Genomic DNA, 21,331 nt, shown 5'->3' on the forward strand with positions numbered 1-21,331 from the left:
GTGAAACAAAGGGAACTTCCAGTCTGGTGAGGGAGACAGCCTGGCCCTCAGGGATCTCGCCGTCTCCAATACCTATAAGCCTAGGAGAGAGAGTTCCTCACCTGACGGAGCTTCCGTCCAATGGGGTGGACAGTGCATGAGCAGGAATCCACACAACATCCGGGGACACCTTAATAGGGTGCCATTTATGGTAAGGCAGCTGCATGTGGAGCTGCCGAGGAACGTGAAGGGACTCGATCGGGAGCCGGGTTGGGAAGACCTCACCTTAAGAGCTTGCATCACCATGCGTGGACAGAGGTGTCATTACATTTGAAAAACTTGAAGCCCTCTGAAGTAGGTGATGTACCTCTTTGGGAAGCTCAAAGGGCCAGGTGTTGTGTTGTTAAGGATTTTAATAGCCAACTGTGTGCTTGTATGCTGTTCTGAATCATCTCTGGACCTGACCTTCCCCTTGGAGGTACATTGAATAGGCCTTTCATAAGGGAGGCATTAACAATCGAAAACTCTAGTGGTTTTGCCCTGGATCTGTTGGAAAGGAAGAAAGGAACTCAGAAGTTTTGTCCTTACTGAAAAGGGTTGGGGGTTATAAACTGAATCTATCAGAATCGGCCACATAACTTGGCAGTGAGTTAGAGAGAATGAGATCAGTGGAAGAGTGTTAGCCCTGGTGTGTCACCAGAGCCAGGACACAGTTCTTGCCCAGCACTCCGCCTGTGAGCCTGTCTCCCATCCCCCAGTCTGTAAGGTCATGGCCGGTCCCACAAGTTCCCTCTTCAGCAGTGTTGGGAAGGTTTTCTCCTTCCAGCTGCAGATTATATAATCCATCGTGGTCTGCGTTGCTAAAGTTCAATTCCACTTACCTATCTCTCCCCAGTTAATGGAACCAAAGTAGGAAAGCAGATAGTGGAAAACTTCTCTCCCAATCAGACCAAGTTCATGGTGCAGAGAGCAGACCCCGTGTCGCGCTACCGCTTTACCCTCAGTGCCAGGACGCAGGTGGGCTCTGGGGAAGCTGTCACAGAGGAGTCACCAGCACCCCCGAATGAAGGTAGGTGCGTGGCGACAGCCTCGGGGGTGAAGGGTCCCCGCTCATTCAGATGCCTAGAGAAGCACACCGACCGGCCTTCTGGCTGCCAGCCTCCCTGGATGGAGAGGCGATGAGGCTGCAGGTCCTCAGGCCCTCGAGAGGCGAGAACCGATCAAATATGCCAAGAGGTAGGTGCTGGCCATGTATCTGGGAAACTCAGATCTTAGACTGTTGCAGTCGGACTTGGGTTCCCCCTTTGCCTTGACTTGCTCAGCAACTTCACATCTATCATCTTTCCTTCTAGTGGGGGGGTAAGGAAGAGAGCATGAGCCCACAGTGGGGAGGAGGAGATGAGGGAAAGCGTGTTGGAAGTAAATGTGCTAATGAACTCCAAAGAATCGTGCAAGTGTTCGCCTATGGAGGGAGGCAGCGATGTTATTCTGAGTGCCCCATGAGGATGCCCCTTCTTTCCCCAAGGGTGCGTGGGGCCAAGAAAGGGAGGTGGGGAACAGCCTTGATTGAAGCTACTTGCCCGGATCACGAGTAGAGCAATGGCTGTAGTCCCTCTACAGCCAGTCCAATTGCAGCCTGAATTGGGTGAGTTGTCAGGCTGCGGAGAGGAAGGGGAGTTAAGAAACAGCCATTTGCCAAACCAGCTTCATGAGGAGCAAGTGAGTTCATCTCCTGGGTCCTGGCATCTTCTGGCTGCATAGCACCCCCGACGGGCGCTGCACCTGCCTGAGAACTCCACTAGAGGGCGCGCCAGGCCCACTGCACCTGTGCTGGCTTCCAGTACGGCTCAGGGATACAAGGCTATAGAGCCTCAATTTTGGCAGATCCTGTATGAAAGGGGGGGGGGCGGGGCTCTGCCTCTCCAGAGGTACAGTGGTCTATTCAACAGCTATTCCTTGAGCGCCCACAACATGAGTGCCAAACAACGCTGTGAAAACAACTGATATAGAGGTAAAGCTCACAGAGGGCAGAAGGGAAGACAGCCACAAGAATGTCTAATTGGGGGCCAGCCCGGTGGTGCAAGCGGTTAAGTGCGCGGGCTCCGCTTCGGTGGCGCAGGGTTCACAGGTTCGGATCCCGGGCGCGCACTGACGCACCACTTGTCAAGCCATGCTGTGGCGGCGTCCCATATAAAGTAGAGGAAGATGAGCACGGATGTTAGCTCAGGGCCACTCTTCCTCAAGAAAAAAGGGGAGGATTGGCATCGGATGTTAGCTCAGGGCTAGTCTTCCTCACAAAAAAAAAAAAAAAGAATGTCTAATTGCAATTCAACTTGAGAAATGTCATGTTTAGACGGGGAAAGGGTAGAGATTGTGCAGAGGAGGGGGATTAATTCTGCAAGGCAAGACTTCAAAGAAGAGCTGATCTGAGTAGGGATTCTTGAAGCTGACAAGCTGACAACAGATTATTGTGTTCTAGTGCTTTCCCCAAAAGGCTGAGGTCTGGGGGCCTGACCTGGGCTCGGATCAGACCTCCCCAACCCAGGAGAGCATCAGCGCTTCCTTCGCTGGGGCTGCAGGCCCTGCTGCCTCTGCTGCCTTACCCCGGGCTCCCAGTTCAGCTCCATCAGCAGCCCTGCCTCCCTGGCCAGCAGGCCAGCACTGAGGCAGAGGGAGAGGAGCCAGGCAGAAGCTGGAGAAAGACTGACAGTCCTTTCTGGTCCTGTAAACCAGGAGCCATGCAATAAGCTCCTCCTCAGTGTGCCCTTCCGCCCCCCTGGGCACAGTGTATTAGGGCTGGGGGACCTTGGGTAAGTGGCTGATAGATGCTTGTTACCGAAGACCTGGCCAAGACGGGGGTGGTGCACTTTCTCGATTACTTAATTCTATAAGGAGATACATAAAGAGAGCCCCTTCTCCCTCCCCATCTCCACCCAGTACAGACCAGGTAAACAAAGCCCCGTTGGCCAACCCAGTGACCACCACAGGGAAAATTCTGCAGTCCTCGGGAACAAGGGGACAAAGACTTTCTTCTCAACCCAGGGATTTGCAGCAAATTCAGGAATTCTTTTTAGGGCTGTCAGTCTACACTGGGTTTCTTATTTCATAAAGTACAACTAGGGGGAAAGAAGTGGAGGCAGTAGGCCATGAGGACAGGGGCCTCGGGGCTCCCGTCCATCACAGCTCCAGCCTCCCCCAGCTGAGATGATGTGGGCAGGGTTCAAGCAAATGAGCTCCCCATCCCATCCATCCCCACACCAGTCAATGCCTTCCCCAAAGATACAGGAACCCTCCTTTCGACTGGGGTTAGTGTTCTCCTATACCACCTACACCTGATGCCCTCAATCCCTGGCCTCATGGAGGGTCACTCAGCCTCTTCCTGGAGATCAGCCCAGCCAGGGAAGGACACGTCCTTGGGGAAAGACCTGGGAACGTAGCACTCTTGGTGGGCTGTCCCTGCAGCCACCTCTTACGTGGCAGGCCTTGAGCAGAGGTGGAATCAGAGTGTATTAGAAATGTCTCCAAGATCCAGGTGGGAAGTTTTCTGTAGGAACATACCAGACCCTATGGAGCTGAACATGAGCCCGGGACACTGGTTGGCATCCTCGGGGCAGTGGCCAGCACCTGGCTACACTGTCTGGGTCGGGTCTGAGCCAGAACCTTCTCTGCTTGCTCGTCCTGTGGTTTCACCTGTGCTCTCTTTTCTCTTCCCTCTCGTGTCCTTCCTCCCTCTCTCTGCTCTCTTGGGCGCTGTGTTCTGAAGCTACTCCAACCGCAGGTACCGTACCAGCCTCGGAGGTAATGGGCGTGGCCTGGGGCAACGCAGGTGGAACCCCGCCCAGCCAGGGCGAAGGAGGGAGAGGCTCAGAGGAAAGCATGCTCCAGGCTCACCCTTTCAGCGGCTGGGAAGCCAGGCTGTCAAGGAGCATGTGTGTGGAGGATGGGACCAGGGGAGAGGAAACACATTCTCCTCCTTTCTCTTGCTGTCTGTCCCTACTGAGGGGAGGGTGGCTCAGAAGGAGCCCCACACACCGGGTTCCAGACCTCTTCTCTGGAGCCGAGTGGTTACTTCCCCTGAACCACCTGGGCCCTTGCCTAGGCTCGACATCTCAGGCACAGAGAGAGGGTCCACAGCCTTTGGTGGCTATCCGTGCCCCTAGAAGGAATGCTGCACTGCGAATAGGGGCAGCTGGCTCCTGTCTGCTGGTCGGGCTGCCATCCCCTGAAAGGGAGACCTGTGGGTGAGCACGTGGTGCATGCTGGCCTTGCATGCTGCATGGGGCCCGGCACCGGCTCTGCCATCTGCCGTGGGTTCTGGCCAGTGAGAACGAGTGAACACGTCCTTGGGTAGGGCCAGGTGCTCCAGGACCTGAAGTCTCAGTGGTGCCATGAGCTGAAACCCAGCTTCTCAGAGTCTTCAGCTTTAAGAACAGTCTCCACCCTGGGGGTCTGGAGGTAGATGCACAGCAGAAGTGAGGAGTTGGGCAGGCAGGTCCTGGCTTAGGAGATGACCTGCTAACCAAGGTCCTCCTCTCCAGTCCTCGTGATGTGGGTTTGAGGAGCGTCAGAGAAGGCCTGTCTTCAAGCTGGAGAAACTAGGCAGGGGACCGCAGGGTTCCTTCCCCTGCCCTCCTGTGAAGAGGAGCCTTGAGAACAAGGCTTGCCCCCGCAGCTCAAAGGCCATGGGACAAGGGGTCACAGAGCCTCCTTGAGCTCTAGGCAGCGGGGAGAACGGAGAAGCCAGTGAGGAGTCTGAGGGTTGCCTTATGAAGAGGATGCCCTGGCCAGTTTCGTTTCCTCCCCACCTTCGCTCATCTGTCCCCACCCGCATTTTAGGTTGACTCTGTTTGTGTTGCCACCCTGCTTCATTCAGTGTGCATTTGCTCTTCCAGCCAGATCGGTGGGTAGTGTGCCGCCATCACCCTTCCCGCCCCAGTCCTCTCCATCCCGCCCCCAGTAACCCAGGCTGGCTGGCCCAGTGCCTCCCCACAGGGTCTGAGCACCTCTGCTGGGATGTGAGGCAGAGAGGTGGCCTGGGCCTGGGGACTGGGGATAAAGCCATCCTTGCCCTCTGACAGTTACCCTGATTTCCTGATTCAAGTTGCCTAAGGGTCTCTTCTGGGACTGTGATGGCAGTTGCTCAGGGTAGCCTACTCAGGCTTAGTGAGGACAGAAAGGGAGACACAGGAAGTGCACCAAGAGAATCTGCTAGAAGCTCATCAGTAAAGTAGCTCCCGGTCCACCTCCCCTATTCTGGCACCCTGGGACCCAAGGCAGGTGGGTCTGGTGGCAGGGAGTCTGCCTTGCTTGGTGGGTATCCATGCCAATCTGTGCTGTGCCTCTCATGAGTGGCATTTGCAAGAGGGATGGGTCTAATTCCAAACACCCCACTTCCTATTTGCCACTTAGAAAAGACCCAAGCTCATCATGGTATGCAGAATGAGCTCAAGGTCTCTGTCCATCAATCAAATGTGTGTCCTAGGCGCCAGCTTCCACATGACGTGGTGGAGGCACATTGCACTTCTTGAGAAATGAAATGTGCTGCTAACATCAGCTGTTCTTAGCTTTAGTGCATGAGAACCTTCTGCACAACCTGCAGGTCCGTGTGATGGAGCCCAGGTTCCACATTTTTTTTTTCTTGTGTGTGAGGAAGATCAGCCCTGAGCTAACATCTGTTGCCAATCCTCCTCTTTTTTACTGAGGAAGATTGGCCCTGGGCTAACATCTGTCCATCTTCTTCTATTTCATGTGGGACGCCACCACAGCATGGCTTGACAAGCTGTGTGTCGGTGCACGCCCGGGATCCGAGCCTGCGAACCCCGGGCCGCCAAAGCGGAGCATGCGCACTTAACCGCTACACCACCAGCCCGCGCCCCCACATTTTTGATGTGGGCCTGGTGTCCGGCCCACTGCTCCCTTCCCTCTTATCCTCTCCAAACCTGGGCAGGTTTTCCCCAAACTGATCTGTTCATATCTCACCCAGTGAAGATAATCTCTCCCGTGCACCTGGAGCTACAGTCTCAGGATTGCTGCCCATCTGTGATTTGGCCAGGGTAGTCCATGTGCCATGTGAACATTTTGGACTGAACTTCTACCTTGGAATGTCTGGAAACTGCTGTGCTTGTCTTTGACTCAGCTCAGATCTGCAAATGGTTGGTGGGCAGCTCCATGGCAGGTTCTGGGGTCAGAAAGATGAATACGAGACATGTCTTCTCTCTCCTCATTTCTCCATCTGCTATGTGGCACTCCCGGGAACCCTGGTGGGAAACCCTCGGCCGCAGCTGGAGTCCCTTCCAGTGTCCCATTAGGTTGACACTGTGCTTCCAGCTCCAGGCCCACCCTGGAGCCCCTGATTCTTGGTTGCTAGGCCAGTGGTCTCCACCGAGCACTGACCAAGGTGCCTCTCCAGCCCATAGTTCCTGCTGTGGCTGGAGATGAGATCCTAGCCCAGCAATGTGTCTGTCCGGCCTGTGGGCCACTCTGTTTATAAGCCCACTTCTGGGCCTTATTCTCCTTCTATCTGCTACCCCAACCCCACGCCTGGGGATGAAATCACCCAGAGTCCCCTTTGACCTGAGCACTGGACACTGTCCCGTGGAGAACCTGCCTTCCCCTGCTACCTGTACGAGCCTCTAACTACTCGCTCACCCGACTCCTCTGTCCCTTCCCTCAGAGCCTTGCCTTTTTGCCTCTCCCTCCCTGTCTCTCTTGGCGTGTCCAGCCGAGGGACAATATTCACAGCTAATGAGAGCCAGAGAGAATATTGACCCCCCAGCCGTGACCTCAGCCAGCTAAGGTTGTATCCTCCACAGTGATTCCAATGATGGGCACCCTCTGGGAGGACGCCAGGGAAGTGACTCCTTTCTCTCACTCCCCTCTGTGCCCTCTCACTAAGACCCTGAGACTGTTGCCGTTGAGCCAGAGGAAGGGCACCCAGGTAGCCATCAGCGGAAAGAAAGGCTTCCTTCCTGTCTCGCTTGGCAGAAGGGACCGTCAGAGGGAGGGGCAAGACTGTGTGGAAGCATCCTCAAAGTCATTTCTCATTCTTGGCTCTGACCAGCAGGGCCCAGGCAGAGACTCGCTCTAACCTAGCCCCTCTCAGCATCTCTGGTTCTAGGGCTGCTCACTGGAATGCCCAGGGAAGCGTGTGTGAGTCTGGCTGTGGGCCCTGTGTAAGTGTGAGTGTGTGTATCTCTGTTTGTATGAGGACCAAGGGGCATGTGAGAGTGTGTATAGGTTTGGGGAAAATTGACATTGATTCGAGGGGCCTGGGAAATGTAACACCCCTGTGCGTGTAGGAAGGGAAGCCAGGTCTGTGCACTACACAGAGGGGATGATTTAAGTTAAAAGGGAGTGTTTTTTGATGATGCCTTTTAAATAGTCATAGCAAAAGGGGGCCTGTGAACACTGCATTTGCCAGAAATTATTAGAAAATACACTCAGGCCTTGCTGCGTGTGTGCACGTGTGCGCCTGCCTGTGTTGGTGGGTGGAATGGGCGATTCCCTCGTACTGAGCTTTCACGGCACTGAGTTTACATTCCAGGCCTGGGGCCGCCTTGGGCTGAAACACATCCTTGAATGCTGACTATGAGAGGGAGAGTTGTTCCCACCCCACACCCCTACACCTTCCTGTGCGTGGACCGGGGTCTGGGGAATAAGCCCTGTCTGCTTTGACCTTGCTCAGGAATCTCTGGAATGCGTGGGGCACAGCCAGCTGCCCAGTGTGCCTTCTGTGTGTCACCCTCAGGGCCCAACAACACCTTTGATCTTACAAACAGGGAGGCGACTGGGATCCCAGGGACTGTCCCTCCTTCTCTGTGGGGGACTTGTAATATTGGAGGCCCAGGGGAATGAAAGGGCTTTTGTTGGTCAGGCTCTTGTTGAGAAGGCTTAGGATCTCTTAATTCTTCCCTGAGAAAAGCTTTCTGGCAGTTCTCTCTGTGGCTTCCTCCCTGCCCTGGCCTCCTCCTGAGGGGTGGGGATATTATTTTCCTGAGCTTCTGGAGATTTGAGATAGGGTGGGATGTCGATATCCTTTGGGAATTAAGTTGCCTACTTATGTCTTAACATCCCAGCCTGATGCCCCATTAGCATCAACACCAGCAAGTGGACCGTGATCAGACCGCAGGAGATGGAGTGCAAGGACAGGCGCCTCGCTCGCTCTCTCATTTGCCCTATCATTCTTCTTACACCCTCAGCTCTAGCAATATTGGCGCTCAAGAGTAATAGGACAGCCCTTTGTTAACTTCCATGATCCTTCTATACAAGGAAGGAGGGCCTATGGAAACGTTGTCACATATATAGACTGTCCCCTAGGCTCACTGATGTCAAAGGGTGGCTTTGGATGGGAGATGAGGACGTGAGAGTTGGCACAGATTTGACCCTCCCTGAAGATTTATGCAAAAGAGAAGCCCAAGTGTGTATCTCACTCGCATCCTGGGATTTCTGCGTCTCCTGTGGGCTGGGAAGATCAGGTGGTACTGAGCACAGGCCGTGCTGCGATTCCATCAGTGTGCCTTTCCCACATTCGAAGGCAAAGGGAAAAAACTTGGGGTGCCGGGACCCCAAATGTCCTAGAGAGAAAGGCGGTCACTACAAGTCAGGGTGGATGGGGAAGTTGCAGGAAGGACCATCACTGGGCAGAAGAGAAGGGAGGAGAGGCAGGGGAATAGACAAGAGGAGCTGAGAACCTGGGGAGAGGGTGGGCAGTGGAGGCAGGGAGGCCCGCCCGCAGTGTGGCCGCTGGGTGTGGGTGGTGGAACCCAAGCAGGCACGAGAGAGGGTAATTTTGGAGCGGATGGTTGGGAGTAGCAGGCTTCCTGGTGCTCCTGCAGGACAGGGCCCGCCCGCTGCCCACTTCCAAGGCCAGGGCTCCAGGGCTGGATCCAAGTGGTGCTGCGTGGCCTGGGCCTCCTTGCTGTCCCTGGGGTCTGAGCAGTTCCCATCCTCATCCTCGCCCTTGGCTGGCTGCATGCTGGGTGCTGTGAGCCTGTGAGAAGAAAATGAAACACACGGGGCTTCATTCTCTTCCGCTGCTGTGGCTGTGTTGTCTCGCGCTGTGATCCATCCGACTGGGTCCGTGACGCTTGGGGAGCCTTCTGATTACTAAGCGCCGTGTCTTCACCGGGCTGCCTGCCTTGCACGCGGGGCCGTGTGTCCAGGCTGGGGGCAGCCAAACCAACCAGACTCGGCTGTTTTAATTTCCCTCTCAGCTCCTCCCACGTTGCCCCCGACTACGGTGGGTGCGACGGGCGCTGTGAGCAGTACCGATGCTACTGCCACTGCTGCCGCCACCGAAGCCACAACAGGCCCCATCATCCCAACTGTCGCACCTACCACCATCGCCACCACCACCGTCGCCACAGCTGCTACAGCCACTGCCGCCACCACCACCACCACGGAGAGTCCTCCCACCACCACCGGGACTAAGATACACGAATCCGGTACTGCCCGTTGTCCACGCTCCCCGTCCCCCCACCCGCAGGCTTCCCCAGATAGGAGGGGGCATCTGGGATGGTGCCGGCCAACGCCTCCCTTTGATTCTGCTGTGGAAACACGCATGACTGGATTCTCAGTCTGGCAGCCTGGAGGCACGGAGCACCCCCGCCCCACTCCTTGGTGGTTCTCCACTCTATACCCCTCCTCCTAGCCTCAGATCCCTGTTCTTGAGCAGAGGTCCCCACTCCTCAGGCAGGGCCCCCAGGTCCCGGATGGTAGGGCTGCCTCCAGCAACATGCCGAGCAGGCGGCTCAGGGCTGAGCGCTCCGGAAGTGGGAGAGATGGGGAAGGAAAGGGCCTGACGCTGGACACCAGCCGAGAAGGCTTTCTGCCCCGACCATGTCGCATCCAGCCTTGCAGCATAGAGGGCTGAGGAGTGGGGATTGGCTGACCATGCTCCTTCCTAGAACCCTGCTCCTCCCTTGCCCCCTCTCCCTCCAAGGCACACTTACAGACTTTAAAAAGTCAGAGCTTCCAGGAAACTGTATCGCCAGGGAGTCCTCCGGGAGTCCCGTACTGCCGGAAGGTGCTTGTTGCTCTGCCCACTCCTACTCCCTGTGCCCCCAGATGCACACATGGAGGGGAGTCGCAGCCTTTCTAGGGGACCTTGTAAGAATCAACCCTGGGCTGGCCTGCTGAACCCGGAAAATGTGCTGTTTCTGCATCCTGCAGCCAGGCCAGGAAGCTCTGTTCTTCCAGCATGAGGAGAGCCCTTGGGAATCCAGTGATACTTCTGAGAAGCGAGCCTCAAACAGTCTTTTATTACCGGGGAGGGGAGGGCCTCTAGCTTGCGGAATCCACAGGCCAGCTGTAAAATCGGCATGATGCAGCCAGCAGGGCTGGCGGGAAGCACCCAGAACCCTCCTCAAGCAGCTGTAGAATTGTGGGCCCTGTCTGTTTCCTGGGCGAGTCCCTCCACCTTCCGAGGCCTCACTCTCCCCCACCCCGCCCCACTTCTCTCAGCACCTGAATGAGGATGGAGGCTTAATGTGGGCGCGAGCATGTCCTTTAATTCCGTTCCATGGAGCCATGTGAGCTGTAGGGAGACAGGTGATGTGGAGCTGACCCTGTGCTCCTTGGTCCTGGAAACGCTGATGTGCTTTAAAAATGCAATGTCTAGAATTTACAAGATGCACTCAGGAGAAAGTTGGCTGAGGAGACACCCGCCGGGCTGCTAGAAGCTGCCACCCGCAGAGTGTTGACGGCGTTCTTGGGGGCCGCCTTGAGGCGTCTTGTGCGTTACAGCAGGGCTCCGTGGCCCGTCTTACTGCTTTGAGGTTACAGGAGAGACGGGCGCACGAGAATGCAGGAGGGCAGTGGCTCTTGCTCCCAGCGGAGTTACTTGCCCTCTGGAGAGGTGGGCCTTGGTGCCACATAGGACTAGTCCCCCGGACTGTCACACCCGCCCTCTAACTGTGCCTGAGGTGCTGTGGAGACTGGCCATGCCCCTGGTCTTGTCCTTAGAGCTTGGGGACACCCCTCAACATCCTCTCTTCCCTTGACATACCAGAATGGCTCTGCTGTCCTAGATTTTAAAGTCAATTCTCATCTTTATCATGCCTTACATCTTAGGACAAAACTTTTCCTAAGTTTACTTTTTTCAGGATGAAATGGGACTTTTTATTTGTCCTTAGCTTGTCTCAGATTTCAAGGAATACTCCCTAATTCTCACATTCCAGGAAGCAGCAGAACAATCCATGCTTCCCTTCTCTTGCCCTCTTTGTTTTAGAGTAGTTGATAGCTCTCCTTCTTAGTTCTCCTCTTTGAACTGTTCAGTTCTTCAGTGGCCGCTCTCTTGGTCTCTCGATGGCAGTGCCTTCCTCTGTCTCCCGCCTCTAAGTCATTTGGTTTCCCACGGCCTGGCCTTGCCTAACAGTGCCGCAGTCTCTGTTACCTTTAAGACAGTCAGATTTGGGTCAGTATTGTATTGCTGGTCAAACTGTTTAAACCTAAATTCTCTGGCTATTTCCAGGGCCCAGAGCTGAGGAAAAAGAAACTCAAGTCCCCAAATCATGACCAATCTTAATTCATTCCCACTAGCAAGAGCCATGAGATTCCAAGGAGCTGGGCGTGGGGGTGATTTAAAGCAACCAGTACAATGGAAACATGCGGCAGATAAGTAAAGAAGCTACCTTCTGCCCTCCCCATGGAGAACGCCCTATGGCGCCATCAGTCCAATCTCTTTCTTGGCCCTGCACCTAACATGAATTGTATTCATCTGGGGCACCTGGCAACTGACACGGTTGTGGTTGTAGTCGAGAACGCACTTTGAAGTGAAGACCAGGAGATCTTTTATCACTTCTCCAGCCCTGCAGACTCAATCACATGTCAAATAGATAATGAATAAATGCATTGCCAGTGTACTCTATTCATTTATTTTTGACAAGTGAGTTGGTGACAGTGCCTCCTTGCATGCTAATAAAATATACAGGAGCCACACTTGTAAAGTCTTTGAAATACAAGGCTTCATGCTAGTACTCCACTATTAAATCTTTGCTGGGAAATGGGGTAATCAGACTGCTGGGACTCGTGAAAAATGATTACGTTTGAAGATTAGAGCCATTCTCCTGTCCACAGGCTATGGTTTCAGACGGCACGATGGCTTTGATAAAGTGGCTCCCAGCTCATAGGAACGAGATAATTAATGTCTTCTGTGCTGCACGGAGATCAAGCCTCAAAGATGGTAGTGCTGGGAAGCCAACAGAACAGGATTTTTCTGGTGTCCAGACCACTGAGGGTTGGGTGTCAAGAAGGAGTTATCTTCTCTTGGTCCCACCTGGCCCATGAGAGGGAGACGAAGGGTTCATACTGTCTCTACTTGAGACCCTGGCGTTCTAGGCCCCAAGCCCCCTTAGACAAGCTGAGGCCATTTTCCACATAATCCAGAATCTTGGTGACCAAGAATGACCCCAGGGGCTCCTCAGACCAGAGTCACCCGTCTCAGTTACCGTTCTCCAGTTTCAGGAGTCCACTAAGGCTCTCCCATGTTTGGTCCTGTCCTTCCTGCAAATCTCACCCTGACTCTCGAGTGGCTTTTAAAGAGACCTCTCTCCTGCCTGTAGAGCATCTGTAGCTGAAGGGAAAGAGGCTGGCACATCTCTCCCTCTCCCCCTTTGCATCCTAGCCGGGGCTTTTTCCTGGCCCCTTTCACTCCTAGCCGGGGCCTTTTCCTGGCCCCTTTCACCGCAGCGTTCAAATCCATGACAAGGGATCTAAAAAGGGAGTAAGCCCAGGTGAAAGCCATCGGTGGCATGCACTGAAACCCACTCTCATTCCAGCCCCAGCTGTGTGGCACACAGACGGTTTCCAGCTCTCGCTCACATACAGCTCCCCCTGACCGCACTTGCTCACACCTGGATGGCGACCTCTAGCCTGGCCACCAAGGCTGCAGCTTGGAGCTCTGTCGGGCCCTATGCACAGCCACCTCTGGCTCTACCCTTTCCTAGCTGCCCGTGTGTGTGTGTGTGTCCGTCCGTCCGTCCGTCCATCCGTGTGTCCGTCTGGCACTGCCTCCCTCCTCACCACTAACTCCTCTTCTAACCCGCCCGCCAGCCCCTGACGAGCAGTCCATATGGAACGTCACGGTGCTCCCCAACAGTAAATGGGCCAACATCACCTGGAAGCACAATTTCGGGCCGGGAACTGACTTTGTGGTTGAGTACATCGACAGTAAGCATTGCTGTGCGGGGTGGTGGTGGCGGCGGTGGCAGCTGCGGCGGGTAGCGTAGATGCCATTAAAGCAATCCTGTCAACTCCCTCAGGCTGGGAGAGGCCTCTTAGCCTGGCCTAATTACAGCTTAATGAAATCGATCCGTGCTCAGGCAGGGGTGAGGTGGGAGGAGCAGGTTCAAGGAAAAGGAAGGGGCTTCTGAAGCCATTAGTGACGGTCTAGGGCTTTGTGTGCTGGGGAGGGCCTGGTTAGTGGGGCCTTCCATCCACTTCCTGCCCAGGATGAGACTTCTGAATAGCCCCCAAATGAGCCCAATCCCCCTTCTGAGTGGATCTCCTTAACTCAGAATCCATGTTTCCTGGGGTCTCCACTAGACAGGCTGGGCCAGTTCAGAGTTGGGGTACAACTGTGTTTTGCTCACAGAGGGACGCTAGTGGCCCACAGTCAGAGACAGACCAGGGTCATTAATCAGAGATGGCAGCTTGAGCTGAGCTGTTCACCCTACTGGATCTTAGGACCAAGAGTATAGATTTGTCAGACTGGAGAGTGTGGTCAGGCTATCTGCCTTCTCTGAGTGCAGGCCCCTGCTCCTGAGGGTCACACCCACCACAAGGCCTCTTTGTCATGTGCTCTAAGCAATTAAGCCAGCTAACCCGCTGGGAGTTCCCCCTGGGCTAGCCACTCGACCAGCTCTGAGGAAAGAACAAAGCCAGCTCTCAGCTCTCTGTGGTTGGAGGGGGATTCCCCATCCACAGACTCCACATCCCTAGTTTGGTCCATACTTTTCCAGCTTCCCCCCAGCACCATTCACACTACACCCCTGACACACAGGCACTCATTTGCCCTGATGCGGTGACTTCCCCGCGTGCTGAGAAAGGAAAGATGACACCAGGAGTGAGAGCCGAGAAGCGGGCTCCTCCAGTTACCATGAGGGGTACTGACCGGCTCTCTGCCCCTCTCCAGGATAACAAGAGCGTCGGCTGGCAGCTGACACGCTGAGAGCGTAAGCAAGTAGGTTGTGATATGTTTAGTGCTAAGACTGTGGTGAGGAAAGAAAACCTTGGGAGAGGGACAGTGTCCTGAGCTGGGGGCCGTCGTGTAGGAGAGTCAGCATTGCGTGGAAGGGCTGGTGGTGGAGCTGCCTGGTGACCTCCTGGCCTGCGCGGCCTGGCCCCCGCCCCTGGCCCTTCCCCCATGCATCTACATTCGACAGGTGGCCAGGACCCAAGCACTGCCTTTCCGGCTCCTGTGCCTGGCCCAGGCTGACTGAGGTTTCTGTTCCCCAGGCAACCATACGAAAAAAACTCTCCCTGTTAAGGCCCAGGCCCAGCCTATACAGCTAACAGACCTCTATCCCGGGATGACATACACGTTGCGAGTTTACTCCCGGGACAACGAGGGCATCAGCAGTACCGTCATCACCTTTATGACCAGTACAGGTGAGAGGGGATCTGGCCTGGCCATCCCCTACAAGCATGGGGCAGTTCATTCTCATTCTCAGCGTCCTGCTTGTCTCTTCTTGGAAAGAAGGCTCATCCCCACCATTCCTCACCTTGCATGGCGTGTCTCAGCTCTTAGTGTGTGTCAGGCTGCAGCTCCCAGGAAGACGAGAGGAGCCAGAAGTGCATGTACAGTGGAGAGGAAACCCTGCTCTGACCCTGTGGGGATGAGTGGGGAGTCAGAGGAAATGCGGGGATTGTAGAATGAGGAGAGAGGAGACCGCCTGGCCCCCGCAGTGCGTGAAACAAAAGGGCTTGGTGTATGTGCAAACTTGGTCCCTGTGTGTGAGTCTGGGGGCTGCTGAGTGCAGTACAGCCCGCCCCGTGGGCACAGGGGCTTGCTTACTGCACGTGGGATGAGGGGATAGGATCACCCAAGGGTCTTGACTCAGAAATCTCCCCAGGAACCAAACCGAGGATCAGCATGTATGTCACTGCCTTGCCATTGTCATCTGTTGTTAAAAAATTCCAAAGTGTGTTACACAAGTTGTTTGGGGCTTTGTTTTGATTTAATTTTTGTCCCAAGTTTGTCACTGCTTAAAAGTAGTTGGCCTTTTGTTGTACTGGAGAGGAGAAGGAGCTCTCTAGCATTGGAAGAGTTCTGGCTCTAAAGGGGCTTCAGCTGTGGATGGAGAAGTATCTTCGTTGTGCCAAATGAACAGGCTGCCTGGGCCTCAGTAAAGGGCACAAGGTTCAGAAATCTCTGCTGGTCGGTGTGGCTGGCACGATGGGAACGTGAGGGCACTTGCTTGTCTGTGTACATCTTTAAAATCAGCCAGGCGGGCTGGCCAAGTGTATGCTAAGCCTTGGGGCTAAAGGTGAGGGTGGGGGAAAGAGACAGAGAGAGAAGAGGACCAGTCTCTGCCCCTAGGGATGTGCTAATCAGATGGAGGTTAGTGGACACAAGGATGGAGAAAAAAACACACAATGATTTATATGAACTTCTGAATGTTGACTTAAATGTTCATTACTCTCCCTGTGCCTGTCCTGCTGAGGCTGGTCCTGGTAGCTTGCCGTCTTGAGAGTAACTGCCCATCCGTATAAATCTCACTCCACCCCTTCTAGCCTGGTCCCTCCTGGTCTGGACGTCCTGTCCTCCTCCCTGTGTCTCCGCCTGTCCTATAGATGTCCATGCCATTAAGACTCAGGGAGTCTGAGAGTCCAGCTGCCTGCTTGAGGCTGGCCAGGCCATCCTGGGAGCCAGGCAAGGGAACTAGACAGTTGACCAAGTGGAGCAGGTGGCTGGACTCTGTCTCACCCAGTTGGGGTCCCAAGCTGTTGCTCACCAGTGCGTGCATTTGGCTTTCTGCGTTACAAACCTGCATCCAGCACAGTCAGGAAGCAAGGATGGGACTCGAGGATCGCGTTCTATCCTATGGAGTGCTGCAAGAGCCAACACAGCCTACTTGCAGAGTCAGGCCTCTCCCAGCGCTAAGCCCGGGGGCTATGGGTGAGGACTGGGGAGAAAGAGCCAGAGAGAAAAGGACCAGTTCCTGCCCACAAGGATGTCCCAGTCCACAGCAGGGTATCAAAAACACAGTACAGAAAAAAACAGAGACATTGGGGAATACCCTCTCAATATTGACTCAAGCCTTCGCTTCTCTTTTCCTGCGGTTGGTCTCGGGAGGCTGACCCTGATAGCTTGCTTTCAGGGTGAGCGAGCCTCTCGGCACTTAGAGTTTTCCTGGCTTCCTCCCACTGCGAGCTGGAGTGGGCAAGTTTATGACTGTAGCTCTGAGTGCACACGGCTCACTTCCCTCACTGGCTCGCTGGAAATTTCTATGTGCAAACCACATAGGGAAAGAAAATATTTTCACTTTCTGAAGTTTGTGTGTGCCTGTGAGTGTGTGTCCAGATCCTTCAAAAATACACAGTGTTTCCTGTGGGTGGATCCCAGAGCCGGGTTCACACAATCGCCTAGGTCCCTGTGTCTCATCAAAGCAAGAGTTTGTAAGCATCTCTGGGCCCAACCACTTTTCATGTAGGCAACCACAGGCCATCCCTTTAGTCCACAGACTCAAACATGCTGCAGTCGTTCAGAAAGGAAACGGAAGGAAGCCACCGAGAATGCTAAAGTCTCCCTGATACTCCCTAGAAAGATCCCACATGGGAACTTAATCAGCTCCTTGAAGCTTTTGATGCCAAAGAGACCTGAGGGGTTGCAGACACATCACCCTGGACTCCCACAGGTCCTGGGTGGCGGGCTGGGGTGAGGCAGCAACATGATGGACGCTGATGGTGGGCCAGTGAGACAGGCGACCACCTGCTTCAGACCTCAGGAAGGGGGAAGGAGGGACATTAGGGGACCTAACATAGCCTCTTTCTGCTGTATTTGGGAGAAATCCAGGATGGGACGAGGTGGGGACAGAGAGGTGTAAAATGATGCTGAAGTGAGGCAGCCAAGCCAGACTGCGTTTGAAGAAAGTCTGTCCCCGTTATGTTTGTTCATCTTTGCCTATATCTGAAATAGTATTCTTCTGCCGATGCTGAATGACTGGTCTCTCTTCTGTGACCAGACCCAATTCCTCTGATTGCAGGCAGGAGGCATGGGCATTGCCCATCTCTGAACCGGAGTGTAGGGGGTGGTGTGGAAGGCACAGAGTGAGAGGCATCGGAGCTGTTTGCCAGGCCTGGGGGACTGCCGAGCGGGTGCTATTCTGGCTCAGGCCGGTTCCAGCAGGAGGTGGGGAGTGTGAGTGCACCCCGGTCTTTGAATGTTGGCGTTGCCGTGTCCATTAGGAGTCTTGAGACATGTTGAACAGATCGACTAAGCGTGGTGTTGGCAGCCAAACATGACTGCCCTGAAGCCCTGCTAAGATGCTTCTGCCTCTCAGAGTCCACCGTGGAGGGGCGCATTGTGAGTGAGATCATCATGTCCTCAATTTCTTGTGGTTCTTGACAAGCTACTTCACTTTGATGGGGTCTGGTTGAGGCCACCTTACCCCCTGTCCCACTTGGTTTGAACAGCCTTCCGTGTCCACACTTCACAGAAAATTCTTTGACCTTTTCAGTAAGGACTGAAGGTAACATTGGAACTTCACTGGTGCTGTCCTGACACCACCATGGAAACCTACATTGCTTCCTAGATTGCCCATATGGCCACTTGCCCTGGAATTGTGACTTTCTCTCCCAAGAGAAGGGAGTCTTGTGGAGACGGTGGTCAGGGCATATCAGAACACACGTCAGGAAGATGGTGGAGCAGACAGGCCGCTACAGACCTGCACACCAGCCTCTCTGCACCATCCACACACAAGCTGAAGTGGTCCTTTCATCCCAGGGCCCAGGGGTGGCGCACAGTCAAGCCAATATCCCTTTGACCCCTAGTGGGTATTGAGGAAAAACAAAAGCCATAGCCCAGGTTAACCATATTTTATGGGGATTAAACTGATTGTTAATCAGTAAGTAGTCACTGACCACTTGTCATGTGACCAGCATTGTGCTCAGTACTCAGGGCTCAAAGAATCCCCTGTTCTCAATCCTTTCATAGTAGAGTTGAAATCAGAAGCCAGGAAATGGAGCAATTAAATGTTAGGTTGCATGGAGTAACGGGGTGAAATCAGAGTTCAGAAACTGGTGTGAGCTGGAGGAATGGGAGATTGAGGAAGGAGGGCAGAATGTAGGGAGGGAGAGCAAGACGGGCGCAGTGCAGGCTCTCCTGGGCATGGTAGGAAAGATGCAGGAGGGGAAGACGGGAGCGCATGGAAGGCCAGCATGACGCAAGTGTCCCAGGAACATAATGTGTCATGGTATCCTTGGGATCTGATAGGCATAGGGTGAGGAGACCCCTCTAGAATGGAGCAGTGAGGTGACCACAAGAGGCATTTTGGAAGGAGAAACATTAACCGTTAGAGATGGGACGAATGGGGAAGCCACTGGCAGAAGCGGGGGCGGGGGAGCAGGCAGACACATGTTGAATTTCAAACAACAGGCCATCCAAGGAGATGTTAGGAGGAAGTGCTGGGCTCAGTATGCATGTGGCTGGAGGGACGAGGAGGGATGAGAGGAGGGATGAATAAAGGGATTGCCTCTCGGAGAGTCAGGACTGGAGGACAGGTAAGAAGTCAAGAGCCGAGGGTGGAGAGGCAGGTTTGGGAAAGACCCACTCCGTGATGGTGGTGGAAGCACTGAGCGTAGAAGGGCTTGAAGTTAGCTTGTTGGGTGGAGAAAGGAGTTGGCAGGGACTGGAGACAATGGAAGATTAAGGAGTTTACCCGTAAAAGGACAGTACATGAGCTAGAGCTGAGAAGTCTGGGGGGTTCCTCAAGGGATTCTGTGTGAAGATACAGGAAGCTTCAACGTGTTGAACAGCAGAAGGGGGCAGACCGAAAAGAGAAAGAAATTGAAAATGCTAGAGAGTTCGGAGATCCTTACAGGATTGAGCCATCAAGGAAGTGAGGCATTGGGTCCCACAGCTAAGGCAGGAATAGCCTCAGAGAAGAGGAGAGCCCTCTCTGACCCAGGAGGAAGGGACAGTTGTGGAGACTGTGAGGTTTCAGCCTTCGACAGAGTCAGGTAGGTGAGGTCAACCGCCAGCCCGATGAGGGGAGAGGGTAATGGGGGAGCAGCACGAGAGGGAGGGAGGAGCGGTGCTGGAGGGACAGTGAGAGGAGCAGAAGGATTGCCAGGCAGCAGCGAGAGACCAGTTGAAGTGTGACCCGGTGAGTCTGTGATGGGCCTGGGTCTGTGTCTTCCTCCAGCAGGGCTCATGGCAGGAGCAGGACAATGCAGGCATCGCCACGGAGACCACAGCAGGGAGTGAGTTGCATGCTGGAATGGGGAACACACAGGGGGACAGTGTGGCGTTTAAGACAAGCAGAGGGCCCCTCAGGCCAAGAGAGGGGGAGTGGACGAATGAAGGGAAGGAAATCGAGGGTTCATCTGCTGAGTAGGTGTGAATCGAGTGCCTCCCGTGTGTACGGCTCTATCCCAGCTCCAGGGAGACAGTCCCTCCTTCAAGGAGCTTGCTTTCTGGGTGGAGAGACGAGAGTGGAGGGTAAAGAGCATGGCCAGCCTGGGGTCACGTCTCAGCTCTACCACTCACTAGCTCTGTGGCCTTGAGCAAATCACTTAACCTCTCCGTGCCTCAGTTTCCTCATCTGTAAAATGGGTAATAATAAAAACCCACCTTATGGGGTTGTGAGGATTAAATTAGACGCAGGGTGGGAAAGTCCTTAGAGCAGTGCCTAGCCCACAGGAAGTACTCATGAGTGTAAACAGTTGGTAGTAGTACTATATCAAACGGTTACAAGTGCTATGAAGAAGATATCAGAGCCCTTGTTGGGGAGGGGGTGTCAGATGTAGCTGGGAAAGTCTGGGAAGGCCTCTCTGAGGAGGAGGTGGCATTTGCTAAGGCAGCCATCTGCAGAAAGAGCAGCAAATGCAAAGGCCCTGAGGCAGAAATGACAGAGGCCAGTGAGGCCGGAGTATAGAGACTGTGGAGAGCGCTGTGGCTGACGGACTAGAGAGGCGGCCAGGGCCCACTCGGATGCAGCCTAACAGGTCTTTCCCCAACAGCAAGGAGAAGCATTGGAGGGTGCTTTGATCCCATGTGGTTTTGGGAGGCTGTGACACCATGTGGGGCATGGCCTGTGGGAGCAGGAGTGGGAGCAGGCATGGAACCCTCCACAGCAGGCACGGAGCAAGGCAGTCACAAGCCAGGTTCTCGGGGACGCAGCTGCTTTTCAGCCCGGGCCACCCCGGGCAGCCAGAGCACGGAGGGCACGACAGCACTTGCTCGTTGGTCCTCACTGTTGACTGAGACCCTTCTTGGTGCACTGCCCTTGGTGAGGTGCTAGGAAGGCTGTGAAGACAGTTTCTCACCCAAGAAGACCACGGGACAGGATTGCACCCGGATACCTGCCCCACACGATGGCGTGTGGGACGACCCTGGAGCACAGTGGACCCAGCCCCTCTGTTCCTCGTGCCTCTCCCCAGGAGGAGGCCCCGGCCTGGGCTCTGGCTCTGCAGGCTCGCAGGGCCCGCTGTTGTCTGGCTCTCCCAAAGGCCACCTGGCTCACTCGGCTGGCTCCACGGGGACTTGGGGTCTGATCTGTTCCTCTGATCCTTCCACTCCTCCGAGGCTTGGTGTCCATGGCAGGCTGCAGTTCAGGGGGTGTCACTTTCATTCTCCCAACCATAGAAAGGAGAGAAGCAAGTGGCTCCTACCTTTCCCACACCCCCTCCCGAGCCCTAAGCCCAGCTGTCAGGTCGTCCAGGACACCATCAGATGCCGCTGAGTGTCTGTCCTCTAGGCCCACCCGCGTGCCCCTCGGATCACGAAGGGGTCTGCCCACTTTGAGCCAGGCCTCCACACACTCTAGGCAGGGACTGGGGCTCTCCACGTGTGGAAGTGGTCTGGAGGTGGCACGGGGTGTGCTGCAGGCACGGCCCTGGCCCCGCCCTCGCCGCCGCTGGTCCGGAGGTGCACACGAAGGATTGTCTGTGCTGTCGGGGAGTGCGCAGTCCAGCAGGGGACACATGAGAAAGCACGGGGCATCCTGGAACCGCGCCCCCCCCCCCCCAGGACCACTGCCAGGAGGGCCTGGTTGGCTCTGGGGCCGTGCTGGTGGGAGAGGGTGGTGCTCTGGGCCTGTGCAGGCCTGTGAAGACAGTCTTATAACAGATTTTTGCAGTGTGACCACAGCCCCGTTCCTGGATGGGTGGCATGTAGGCTCCTGTTTCCTCA

General features: G+C 54.9%; 1 protein-coding gene across 6 annotated transcripts in view; it reads left to right on the top strand.

Annotated features, from left to right (window-relative positions):
* NFASC (neurofascin) overlaps positions 1 to 21,331 on the top strand; it is a 181,040-nt gene that overhangs the window by 147,381 nt on the left and 12,328 nt on the right. For 4 of the 6 annotated variants that reach the window (XM_087437014.1, XM_087437003.1, XM_087437009.1 and 1 more), the window contains one exon: positions 875 to 1,048. The exons of 1 other annotated variant lie outside the window; for it this stretch is intronic. In XM_087437014.1, the coding sequence (XP_087293140.1) occupies positions 875 to 1,048 (174 nt within the window). Of the gene's footprint in view, positions 1 to 874; positions 1,049 to 3,742; positions 3,758 to 9,191; positions 9,421 to 12,979; positions 13,147 to 14,433; positions 14,587 to 21,331 lie in introns of all 6 variants that reach the window. One more of the 6 variants, XM_087437031.1, reaches the window with a different exon arrangement.

Source organism: Ceratotherium simum, chromosome 2 (assembly GCF_057802395.1).
Source record: "Ceratotherium simum simum isolate JZ-2026a chromosome 2, ASM5780239v1, whole genome shotgun sequence".
NCBI classification, from domain to species: Eukaryota; Metazoa; Chordata; class Mammalia; order Perissodactyla; family Rhinocerotidae; genus Ceratotherium; species Ceratotherium simum.